A 13,304-nucleotide genomic window follows, 5' to 3' on the forward strand; every position below is an offset into this window, starting at 1 on the left:
GGATCAAAGTGCATTTTCAGGATATATTTTTAAAGAGTAAACCCACTATTTCGCCGAATCAATTATCTGATATTCCCTTCGTCTTCCATAGCATTGTTGTACCCCCGTATCGGCCCACAGACATTTTATGGCTGACAAAGTCATCTCGTCCAATTCTGTTACGGCTTCAACATTGGCGATCAGAATGCTATTTGCCATCAGCTGTTGGGAGGAAAAAATCAATAAGAAAATCATTAAAAATATTACAATTTGTATAATTATTTATATGTATGTATGTAAGTATATATTTGAGTTTGGAAATTGAGAACTTCTGTGCGTTAAGACCTTTTTGAGGTGTCCGGATATTGGAATGTTTGTTTTATGCGACAAATTCTCTCTTTTACTAGACAACTGTCATTTAAGTAAAGGCGATATTCACCATTCGCCAAATCTTGGAAAAGAACCGTGATAAAAGGATTGACACAAACCACCTCTTCGTCGATTTCAAAGCTCCTCCACTCCGTTGGAAAGATCAGGTGGAGAAGGACCTGGCTTTGCTTGGAACCTCCAGTTGGCGCCAAGCTGCGAATATTCGAAACCTTGAAAAGGATTAAAATTTGCACTTTTAAGGCACGAGAAAATATTTTTGACATGCGAAAATTCCTTACTCGTTCGTAAAAGGCAAGCTATCATCGAACATTAACGAAATATGTAATTATGGGTTAAATTTCAGAAGAATCTTGATGAACGATTTCGAAATGGTATTTTTATATCGACTTCCTCATTACTAATTTCTTTTATGTAAGTTGTGAGATTTTCCAATTTTTACAGTGTGTTTTCAAAAAAGTTAGGTTATGTGAATTCAAACCATGAATAACGCAAATTATGCTTACCGCATTTTCTATTTTATCGTATGATATTCTCAACACATTCATGGCATTCAGCATCGATTGCATCGCTGTCAGAATATTCTGATGTATGACTCGCTTATATTCCAGACGAGCTTCAATTGAAAAACCTCTGCCGTAATTGATGTGCATTTGTTTGAAGAAGGTGGATTTTCCAGCCTCGCCAGTACCTGTAAAAAAAGATTGAACAATTGGAAAAAGCAATGTATTGAGTAGTGAACCAAAAACGAATAGCAAGGAATAAAAATCAAAAATATATCCCACGTACATTTGACCACTACCATAATCTAGACCTAGATCAGTGGTTGAACCTCGGTTTTTAGCCGAAAATAAAGTAGCAGAAGTGCACAACTTTATATTAGGATATCGCCGTTTAAAGTGGCGTAAGATAACTAAGTCAGTAGGCATTTCAAAATAGCCTGGATGAAAATTGGACGCGATGGGTGTCGCGTTAGTTCAGTCCAGAAGAGCAAACGTGAGACCACTTCACAGAATTGTTTGACGCTATATAAGCGCATTCCGAAGTGTGATATGTATATCGAATACCTGGAGTAGGATCACGAGACTCTATTATGCTGAATTATTGGCCCACTGTTTTTGCGACCAAATTGGTGGAATCAGGTTATGAATTACTGTTTCCTTGTTGAAAGTTCAAACGCCGACCAGAAATTTAAGTCGAAAGCGGATGTTACGTGTATCGTCGACGCAGATGCTCATCATTTGCAAGCATATAGCAAGCTCTCACGGTATATTCAAAATTTTGGCGCGATTATGTTTAAAATTACAATGTGTTTTTTATTTTCAGCTCGGTTTATAAATATTTATCACTTTCTGTAAGCTTTAAGTTTACGAGGGTTGTCTTTTATATATCGGGGTTATGAAACAAAACAAATATTAATCATCTCAAATCGTTTTATTGTTTTCCAAAATATTCCCCACTAAGATCTAAACACTTTTGCGTCTGAAACAATTGTCGAAGTACTTTTTTTTACTCTGATTGAGGTATCCCCAAATCATGCGTTCTGAACATAAAGTATTAACCGCCCTCTGCTGGTGTCGAAAAACATTTATTTTTTACATACGGAAATAAAAAGAAGTCCTTTGCTGACAAGTCTGAACTATACGGTGGATGACTCATCAAATCGATGTTTTAAATGCCCAAAAACTGAATTGTTTAGCCAATCTTCGGCTGTCAGTTTTCCTGATTTCTTGAAAGAAAACTGGCACAGAAATGGTTGTGAACATGAACAAATTTCTTTTGCAGTCAAAAGTTCATGCAATATTGAATGTATGCTAATCCTACTAATGCCCATAGTCGTGTCAATCTTACGAAAGGTCACATGACGATCTTGCAATATCCAGTTTGCGAACAACGTCAATAGTTTCGGGAACAACAACTGATTTTGGATGACCTTTCGAAATTCGCCTTGGAGTGATTTACGACCTCGATTGGATTTACCATATCATCGATAAACACTGGTCCTTGACGGAGTTTCATCGCTAAAAATTTAGTTAAGTTCATCGATGCACTGTTGTTCGGATAACCCACGTTGTAAAAAATAAACACGCGAAAATGTTCGCGATTTTATTCCACTATTCACCAAAATGTATTTTTTAAGTTACTGTAAACAACACATATAGTGCTCGTATTGCAACACTAGTGTCGCCAAATCTCGAAATATAAAAGGCAACCCACGTAGAGTATAAACATTTGTCTCACATGTAGATAGGTAGTGAGTACAGTGTATAAAAATTTGTTTAAATTCGCGGAATTCAGCTTACGAATGGTGTAAACTTGTGATCTTTGTATCCTTTTCTTTCTTTACAAACATATTTATTGTTACAAAATATATATTTCTTTGAACTTTACATTATCGGTTATGATCCTAAGTTTGACGACGCTGGAGTGATCACTGGAAGTTAGTATGCATGCATAAAGATAACGAAGTCACTATCACAGATGTTTACTTCGGACCGGCCTCTCATTAACCAGTGGCGGATTTAGAGAGGGGAAATGGGGGACATTTCCTTGAAGACGCGCGCTTTTATAGAGAAGAATTGGTTGGATAAACATGTCACCCGCACTTCTATGATTTATAATGTATTTTTTTTGTTTTGTATTTTTACTTTTCCAACACCCTCTCCTATAATTCGACCTTATTGCAAAGGCTTGTTTTCATTAGATGACCCCCATGACAACACATACATAGTTACTTACTACCGCACAGACTACCGCACAGAGTTTCAGTACTACTACAACTTTTGTTAAATGTTTAAGCTATGTTTTGATTTCTTTTAAATCACAATTTCAGAATTCCAGGAACATTATATTATTTTTATGCATAAATGTTTGATTGTTTTTGTTTTTGTTATAGTTCTTATCACCACGCTTGAATATTTTCCCGTATGAATCATATAAACAAAACATGTAGGTACATAAGTAGTAAGAACTTATAAATATAAATGCATTTAACATATGACCTTGAGCACACTCTTTTTTTCGTAATATTTTTATAGATTTTTTTCTTCACAAGAACTACACAATAAGCACGTTATATATATTATAATATTTCACAATTTCGCTTACCTAGCAAGAGTAACTTTTTAGCACTGTTCAACTCTATAAAGTATCTTTCTAATTCCTCATCAATCTTCCGTTTATTAAAGTCCTCTTCTTCTTTTTCTCCTTGGCCACTATTCTCGGGTAACGAACCGCAAGAACAACACCTTCGAACCATTTCCACACTGTTTCGGATCATTTTTAATTTTTTTAAGTATTTTCTAAATTTTACACAAAAATTATTTAATATTTGTTTGTTTAATTACAGTTAATTCGTTCTTGAGCGTAACATATCCATCGCGATACTAAAAGTGTGCGAATGCGTTCGAGCCGATGGATTCAACTGAGGTTTACTCACATACTCGTATTTGTTGAGAGCTTCTGTGAAGTCGAATATGTTTTGTACGAAGATAAAACTGCAAAGCATATAAAGGGTGATACATTTCGAATTTTCCTACTTTTTTTCAAAGGAAAAAAAAACGAAACTTCAAATTTAATTAGGAATGTTTATTATGATTCGAAAGAACATTCTTTGGCGTTTACTTTTTGAAGATTTTCGTCTCAAAGTTGGATCTGTTATTATTATGTTTCAAAATCTTCATGCTCCGAAACTGTGTAATGGAACCCAACTGATTGTGACGCAGCTATCGAATATAAGGCTGCAGAATGCTTGATTCAACGAATTCCTTTGAGTCCCAAGGATTTGGCATTGCAGCTCAAACCTATTCAGTTTCCAGGGAAATCTAGGTCATAAGTTAAGTGGAGGGTATAAAAAAGCTTTATCATGAAAACTAGAGCTGATAGAGACGAACTGAATTCCGCGCGCCCAAATTAACTAGAATCAGTTGATAAATTCAAAGAAGCAAAATTTTTTTTTTAATTTTGTCGGGCTGTGTAATGTACGGATAGGGGAGCTTCTTCAGTAAAGGAATATGCAAAAGTGTAAAATATATTTATATTTTTTAAAATATTCCCTTTTAAAAATTCAAAAATTAGCACTAAAAACACATGATATTTCTCTATGTTTCATTAATTTTTCACTTGGTATACATATTTAAATATACATACACTCTAGACATTGAAATAAGTTCACATTTCACTTTTATTTTGTTATAAATTTATTAATTTAAAAATCACTTAGCGCACTCATCGTTGAAAAGGTTAGATTGTTTACAATTATGAGGAAAACGACTACACTAAATATGTAGAATTTTTAGCGACTTTTCTTTGTTTGTTTTTTTCGCGTCATTCTTATTTCTATATTAACTATAATAAAAAATATTTTCCAACATTTTTCAAGTTATAATTGAGCTGTGAACACTTTTTCCATATACATATGTATATGTATAATATATGATTTATATTTGATAAACATAAATAAATAAAAGTCTATGATAATATTATAAAATATATATCATATCGGGGCGACCAAAGTACTTTCGCGTAGTACTCCTTTTTGCGTTGGTGGCCTTCGGCTGAGCTTCAATTTCAGCCATCAAATAGTTGGTTATCATGGCACGATAACGGTCGTCATTGATGGTTACGTTGTGACCGGCATCATTTTTGAAGAAATATGGACCGATGATTTAACCGGCCAAGTTTTACTCAAACAAAATTCACATTTCATTACATTTTATTTAACAATTTATTATTTATAAATAATGCAATTACATGTTTTACTTTTTTCCTTAAATATTTGGTCAAAGAAGAAGAAGAGAGAAGTTCTTATTTACTTATTTAGAAACATCCTTTCTCATGTATGTCTAATACAATATTTTTTTTTTTTTACTTATATATTTTTATGCGAAAAAGAAATCATGAATATATTAAAATCACAAAAATGTCTGTCCATATGAATGCACTTCAGATCAGATTATATTTATTCAGATTTGATTGGAAAATGGTGTCCTTAACAGCTGTAAACACGATACGAATATTTTCGGTATCTAAAGTGGATGGGATGAGAAAAAAAATTTGATTAGAATTTAAAATATTTGTTGTGTTCCTTTGAAGAAATAGTTATAGTTTCTTTTTTTGGATTTTCCAAAAAGTAATTAATTCCTTTTAATTTTTGGATCTTTTCAAATACATACATACGTTCAAAAAAATATAATGCATCATTCTTTTTGTTGTTGAATGTTCGAATTGTCATTGTAAATATATTCGAAATAGCAATAAAAATATTTACTTTTGTTGTTGTCTGTTAGAAAAATTAATAAATTGTTAGTCTTTATTATTTGTAAAAAAAACTGTCTCTCTGTATATACGCGAACTAGCTCCTAAGCTTTTAAGATATCGCCCCTAGAATCACTGTGCTCATAGAGGATCACGTGAAATATCTGATTTTGGTGTTACCAATTTTTAAATACCTATGCAGTTTAATAAATCCTCAAAGAAAGAAATTCGATTTCTTTTTGTCTTTTCCAGAATAATTTACATATGTAAGTTAGGGCTCTAGCCTGGTCTAAATGCACTAGAAATTTTACACACACACATGTCTAGCAAACTTACCCGTGGCGCATGTATAATGTGTATAAATTATACGGTCTTTATCCACCATTGCCTCAAACATTTGGCGTATGAAATGTTTTGCACTGTCCGCATTTTGTTTGGGACCTGAAATGACAGTTTTTTGTAGAATTTATGAAATTTTCATCTAACATTTTTAAGTATGATAATTTGACGTATGAAAATATACATACAAATTCACAAAATAATTTTGGATGGCCCTAAAGTGAACAACTGAATTTATTAAAAGGAAAGGGATCATCAGCAATGACTTTTACATATCGTTATTGGCCCGTTCTTTAGGACGAAATCGCCGAAAAGAATGTGCTGTTTCACTAAGCCCGATGCAGCGTGTCACAAGTCAGTGAAAACGACGGCAAAAAAGCATGAATTCGCATCGACTTGCTCTCTTCCGCATCAACCATATTCACCAGATCTGGCCCCTAGCGCCTATTTCCTATTTTCAGATTTCAAAAGAATTTTCGTCGAAAGAAGAGGCCTATTTTGAAATAAAGGACAAATCGTACTACAAAAATGATATGGAAAAGTTAAAAAGTCGTTATAACCAATGAAGGGAACTATGTATGTTGAATAAAACAAGTAAGCAAGGGCTAAGTTCGAATGCATTCCAACATTTAATGCTCTAGCAATGCCAGGGATGGGAATCCAAGCAATATATAAAACTCATACACTGACCGACATATTCGACAAAAGGTTTGTAGTATGTAATGTATATGGGAGCTGGCTGTAGTATGCACCCTATTTTTTTTATTTTTGCCAATACTGTATGATATTCACATGCCACATATTAATAAATTATACCCTGAGATTCATTAAGGAATCTCATATACCATCACCAATCATGTGATAATTTTTAGGTGATACATATTGTACAACCATTATATGAAAAAAAGATGATGAACTGAGACGGTATTCGGTACTAAGTATATAGAAGGTTTTATTTTCCGTATTAGAGACGATTCATTTGATTCCGATTTCGCCAGGACTTAAAATGATTGGTCTCGAACACATTAATGTACGTAAATTAATATAATATTTAGTCGGCAAATGCCGCTATGATTAGTATGGTTTGTGGAATCACTTCCTTTGGGTTATTCAAATCATATTTATACTTCAAACAATATAATCCTTTTTAGACTATATTTCCGTAGGCAAAAAATAGTAAGACTTTTTAATACAATTTTGCATGAAAACCCAAGAAACATTATTTTAGTATGTAGCAATGATAATAATTAATAAACAAAATCGAGTCGATCATACCCTTACTCCCGTATACTACATACATATGTATAATGATTATCGTTTTTTAACAAAACTTTGGCTGACTTTACTCTATATGATTGGTTTTACACCTAAAGTATATCCTTGGCTTTGATACTTGCCCGGTACTTGCAAAAGTATAAAATGTTCGGTTGCACCTGAACTTAGCCCTTCCTTACTAGTTTAGGCTAAAAATTTTTTCAAACAGCGTCGCGTTAACGTCAGCCAAAGATTGCTTTCCGGCTTCCTGGATGCCATAAAACGTACAATAACTGGCAATGAGTCCTGGATTTATGCTTATGATCCGGAAACAGACGATCAATCGCCCGAATATCGTAGCAAAGGTGAGCCGAAGCCGAAAAAGCCACGTCAAAGCAAATCAAAAATTAATATTACGTTCACAGTTTTCTTCAATTATCGAGATGTGGTACACACCGAATACCTTCCGAAGGGCCAAATTGTCAACAAGGAATACTATTTGAGTGTTGTGCGTCATTTGCTTGAAGCTGTTTGTAAAAAGAGAACGGAATTATAGGTCGGCAACCCTAGGGTTTTGCACCACGATAATGAACCAACGCATACTTCATTGATTTTTCGTGAGTTCTTCGGCAAATTTTCAACCAATATCATGCAGAACCAACGTATTCGCCTGATTTAGCTCTGTGTGACTTCTGGCTATTCAGCAAATTCAAACGGAAACTAATAACCACTGTTTCGAAGATTGGAAAAAACGTTGAGACAAGTGTATTGTTGCCAAGCTGGGTTGCTTTGATGGGGACGACAAAGATTTTGAAGAATAAGTTAAGAATTTTTTCATAGAAGTATAAACAAAAGATTCCAAAGACATGCATACCTTCATACTCCGGATAGTAGTCCACTAAGTGTGAGGTCATTATTTTCTCTTCCAGTAAATCTTGTTTATTTAAAAATAGAATAATCGAAGATTTACGAAAATAGCTCGTTGATAAAATGATACGAAATAGACACTTGGATTCCTCCATGCGGCTCTGTAAAAAAAAACCAAAACAGTTACTCGGTTACCTATTGATAAAGAACTACTTCTTAAGAATATTCGCGACCGTCTATTTGAATGTCTGAGCACAAAGTGTAAAAAAGAAATGATTTGGCGGACAAGCTGAGGACCGAAAACTATTTTGGTAGTGGTTTCACATACTAGCAAGAAAGAGCTCCGGTAGAAGGAAAGAATGAGAATGAACGGCTCTGACTTTTAATCAAAAGCGAGTCTTCCTGATTGTAACCGAGTAAAGCGAAGGGCCGAGATAATGTTAGTGAGGCCATTAGAAGTTCATATTTTGTAAAATTAGATGTTCTCCTATTGACTACCGTGGTTGTTGGTGATCAGCATCTTACATATATTTCTATTGGTTCTTCATTTTTCACCGCTTCCCGATGTAATGATATTTATTTAAATTGTAAAATTGTCTCAGCCGTAATCGGCGCTAAATTGATATCTTTCTTACTCCAAGTAAAATAATTCAAAACTTGCGTTTCACTTACCAAACCTTCTTCCTCGCTTAAAGTCTGATCGTATTCTGAGAGCGATGCTAGAAATATGACAGCCGTCATATCATCGAAACACTGTAACCATTTTCGTCGTTCAGATCGTTGTCCACCGACATCTATTACTCTTCAAAAAGAATATATAAATAGTTATGGTTAGTTTCTTATATAGTACATATACTTTAGACAATCGGAAAGGTATCACATTTACCGAAGTAACTGTCGTTTTTTACTTGTACGTTTCGTTTTGTTTTGCTGTGTATCGAAAACATGCTCCACTATTTCAGTCGTAACAACACGTGAATGCAATATGTGATCATCTGTGGGTACGTAATCGGGCTGTGTGACACGATCCAACATGTCAAGGAAACTGTGTTTCGGTATATATAGTAAATTAGTGGATCAAAGTGCATTTTCAGTATATATGTATTTATAAAGAGTAAACCTACTATTTCGCCGAATCAATTATCTGATATTCCCTTCGTCGTTCATAGCATTGTTGTACCCCCGTATCAGCCCACAAACATTTTATGGCTGACAAAGTCATCTCGTCTAATTCTGTTACGGCTTCAACGTTGGCGATCAAAATGCTATTTGCCATCAGCTGTTGGGAGGAAACAAATCGATAAGAAAGTCATTAAAAATAACTATTACAATTTACATAATTATGTATATGTGTGTATTTGATTTTGGAAATTGAGAAATTCATTGCGTTCGTAAGACCTTTTTGAGGTGATCCGTTATTGGAAAGTTTGTTTTATGAGGCAAATTCTCACTTTTACAAGACAGCTGTCATTTAAGCAAAGGCGAAGTCTCAAGCCAAAATGAGTCAGCTAAGGAGAATCGGAGAAGGCGAATTCTTCAGATAGAAGACCATCGAACTTACATAACCAATCACGTCGAGTTTTACGTCTACAATCACCGATTTAACATTGAGTACACGTCTCCAGTGTCGTACATCGACTCGGGTCACTATCTTGTTGTTTCCAAGATACGCACCCTCCTCTGTGCCGCAAAAACGCACGTCAACAAACACAAGGAAGGTTCAACGTCGAGAAGCTGCAATGGCAACAGACAGCCGAATGATTTTCTACTCGACTTGCATTCTTGCTCTCTGAGAACACTCATCAGCAACTCGGTATAAGGGAACTGTGGGATGGTATTTCAAACTGCTTACGTACAGCGGCAAACAAAACCATTGGTTTTCGGAAAAGGCAAAAGCAAACAGCTGGTATGAAGAAGTTCCGTGTCGCAACGTAGAGAAAACAGACTGCCTACCTCGCAACGTTACAATCGACCACAACACATGAGGGATGGGATAGATACCGAGAGTTGAAGAGGGAATCGAGACCCATTTGCAGACAAAAAAAAGAGAGAGGTAGAAATTCGTGAGTGTGAAGAGATTGACAAGCTTAAGAATTATACGAAAAAATGCGGCGACTAACAGAAGGCTTCAAAACAGAGTTTATCTGGTGACTGATGCCCAGAGCACATTAAAATTATGAAGGGAACACTTCTCCAGCCCTCTGCATGACAGTGAAGGCTCAATTGGGATACCCGATTCCCTAATTGATGACGCTGGAGCAGACGTTCCATTACTCGACCCTAAAGAAGTTCGAATAGCGATTACTCGTCTGAAAGACCACAAAGCGGTAAGGGCCGATGGATTTCTCGTCGAGCTATTCAAACACGGCGGTGATGAACCTGCCCAATCCACAAAAAGGGAGACCCAAAAATCTGCGCCAACAACAGTGAGATAAGCCTGAAAGATTAAAGCCCACCGCCAACGAACTGATTGTACCTTATTAGTGTGGCTTTAAACCTGGAAAATCAACAACTGACCAGATATTCGCCATGCGTCAAATCCTGGAAAAGGGCCGTGAAAAGAGAATCGACACACACCACCTCTTCGTCGATTTTAAAGCTGCTTTTGTCAGTACGAGGAAGACCTCCACTCCGTTGGAAAGATCAGGTGGAGAAGGACCTGGCTTTGCTTGGAATTTCCAGTTCACGCCTAGCTGCGAAAAGGAATCACGACTGTAACGGCGTAAGCGCTGTCGACACCAGTAAAGAAGAAGAATCTTCAAAAGGATCCAAATTTGCACTTTTAAGGCACGAAAAAATATTTTTAAAATGAAAAGATTTCTTACGAAATTTCATTACTCTTTCGTATAAGGTGTACATGGTTGAGATGAAGAACCTTGATGAGCGGTTTCGAAATAGTATTTTTAAATTTAAGTTATGAGGTTTTCCAGTTTTTACATTGTGTTTTCAAAAAAGTTTGGATATAGTCCCTATAAAAGGTAAAAAATACTTACCGCATTTTCTATTTTATCGTATGGTATTCTCAACACATTCATGGCATTCAGCATCGATTGCATCGCTGTCAAAATGTTCTGATGAATGACTCGCTTATATTCCAGTCGAGCGGCAGTTGAAAAACCTTCGCCGTAATTTATGTGCATTTGTTTGAAGAAGGTGGATTTTCCAGCCTCGCCAGTGCCTATAAAAAAGATTGAATAATTGAAAAAAGCAATGGAGTGAGTAGTGAACCAAAATCTAATAGTTAGGAATAAAAATCAAAATAAAATGCCGCGTACATTTTGATTATCAACATCTAGACCTATGTAGATCAGTGGTTGAACCTCAGTTTTTGGCCGATGATAACGTAGCACAAGTCCAGAACTTTATATTATGAGACCGCCTTTTAAAGTTGCGTGAGATAGGTAAGGCAGTAGGTATATCAAAATACTGCGTTGGTCATAGCCTGGATGAAAATGATGCAATGAATGTCAAGTTGGCTAAGTCTGAAAGAGCAAACGTGAGACTACTTCACAGCAGTGTTTGACGCTGTTTAAGCACATTCCAAAAAATCCGATCACAAATTGTGACCTATACATTGACTTCATGAAATTGGATCACAGGCTGAATTATTGAACACCGCTACATTGTACCTGCGCACACCTTCCAGGTTTTCACGACCACATCGCCCTTGTTAGTTTAACTAATTTCTGTTTCCTAATTGAAAGTTCGATCGCAGGGCAGTAATTTGAGTCGAATGCGGATCTTACATACACATATTGTCGACGTAGATGTCTATTTACACACATCTTGAAAATTTTTCAGATTAGTCACCCTTCAGACTAATCTGAAAAAAACTGAAGTTCATCGTTTGCAAGCGCATATCAAGCACTCACGTCTCGATATGTTTAGCCGATCTTTGAGAGCTCGCATCGGCAGCGCCGTGGCTGCAAGTTTTCCTGATTTCTTGAAGTACAACAGGCAAACAAATAGCTGTAAACGTGAACAAATTTCTTTTGCAATCAAAAGTTTTTGCAATATTAAATGTATGCTAATCCTACTAATGCCCATAGTTGTGTCAATCTTACGACCATGTGACCTGACGATCTTGCAATATCCAGTTTGCGCATAGCATCAATAGATCAATAACTGATTTTGGACGACCTTCATGAAATTCGTCTTGGAGTGATCTATGACCTCGATTGGACTCTCCATATCATCGATAAACATTAATCCTTGACGGAGTTTCTTCGCTAAAAATTTAGTTTAGTTCATCGATGCACTGTTGTTGAGATAACCCACGTCGAATGTTGTAATAAAAAAATAATTCCATTTTTCATGAGAATGAATATTTTACGTTACTGTAAACAACACAAATAGCTCTCGTATGTCAAAACGTTCTGAGTATGTATAAAACGAATCAAAAATGCCAAACTTTATGATAAAGTGATAAAGCTATGAGTTGCCAGATTGCAACACTAGTGTTGCCATGTCCCGAAATATAAAAGGTAACCCACGCAGAGTATAAACATATTTCTCACATGTAGGAGGTAAGTAGTGAGTACAGCGTATAAAAATACGTTTAAGTTCACGGAAATCGGCTTATATTACGAATGATGTCAAATTGTGGTCTCTGTTTGCTTTTCGTTCTTTACAAACATATTTATCCGCTTTTTGAACTTTACATTATCGGTTATGATCCTAAATTTGTCGCTGCCGGAAACTAGTATGCATAGTTAAAGATGACGAAATCATTAACATATGCTTACTTTGGACCGGTCCCTTACATACTGACACCTTCATAAACTCTTTCAGCGATTAATGCAGTAGGGTTGTAGCGACTACTATTCACAAAACAAGAACTCAAAATACAGGCACGCATAACCTTGCACAATTACAGTGTGGATACGGCAGCGGGTCAAACACTTACTTATCCAAGCTTGACCCTTCGGTATATGAAATCTTTTCTTGCATGACCCTAGCCTTTTTCACACAATTCTCCTCATCTAACACCCTCTCCTATAATTCGACCTTATTGCAAAGGCTTGTTTTCATTAGATATCCCCGATACAACTACAACGTCAACTAACGCGTGATTTTTTTTGAGGTTAGGATTTTCATGCATTAGTATTTGACAGATCACGTGGGATTTCAGACATGGTGTCAAAGAGAAAGATGCTCAGTATGCTTTGACATTTCATCATGAATAGACTTACTAACGAGCAACGCTTGCAAATCATTGAATT

General features: G+C 35.7%; 2 protein-coding genes across 9 annotated transcripts in view; both read right to left on the reverse strand.

Moving 5' to 3' along the window:
- Positions 1-13,304, reverse strand: part of LOC105222909 (guanine nucleotide-binding protein subunit alpha-11-like) — a 33,101-nt gene that overhangs the window by 6,964 nt on the left and 12,833 nt on the right. For 3 of the 8 annotated variants that reach the window (XM_049453516.1, XM_049453523.1, XM_049453522.1), the window contains 3 exons: positions 5,959-6,063; positions 873-1,057; positions 47-201 (listed from right to left, as the gene is read on the reverse strand). In XM_049453516.1, the coding sequence (XP_049309473.1) occupies positions 47-201; positions 873-1,057; positions 5,959-6,063 (445 nt within the window). Of the gene's footprint in view, positions 1-46; positions 202-872; positions 1,058-5,958; positions 6,064-8,089; positions 8,244-8,754; positions 8,885-8,968; positions 9,128-9,206; positions 9,362-11,075; positions 11,261-13,304 lie in introns of all 8 variants that reach the window. The other 5 variants (XM_049453518.1, XM_049453517.1, XM_049453520.1 and 2 more) reach the window with 5 other exon arrangements.
- Positions 5,296-13,304, reverse strand: part of LOC105222892 (G protein alpha q subunit) — a 49,929-nt gene continuing 41,920 nt past the window's right edge. The window contains exon 10 of the mRNA XM_049453530.1: positions 5,296-5,393. Coding sequence (XP_049309487.1) covers positions 5,311-5,393 — 83 coding nt within the window. The 3' untranslated portion in view covers positions 5,296-5,310. The remainder of the gene's footprint in view (positions 5,394-13,304) is intronic.

Source organism: Bactrocera dorsalis, chromosome 3 (assembly GCF_023373825.1).
Source record: "Bactrocera dorsalis isolate Fly_Bdor chromosome 3, ASM2337382v1, whole genome shotgun sequence".
NCBI classification, from domain to species: domain Eukaryota; kingdom Metazoa; phylum Arthropoda; class Insecta; order Diptera; family Tephritidae; genus Bactrocera; species Bactrocera dorsalis.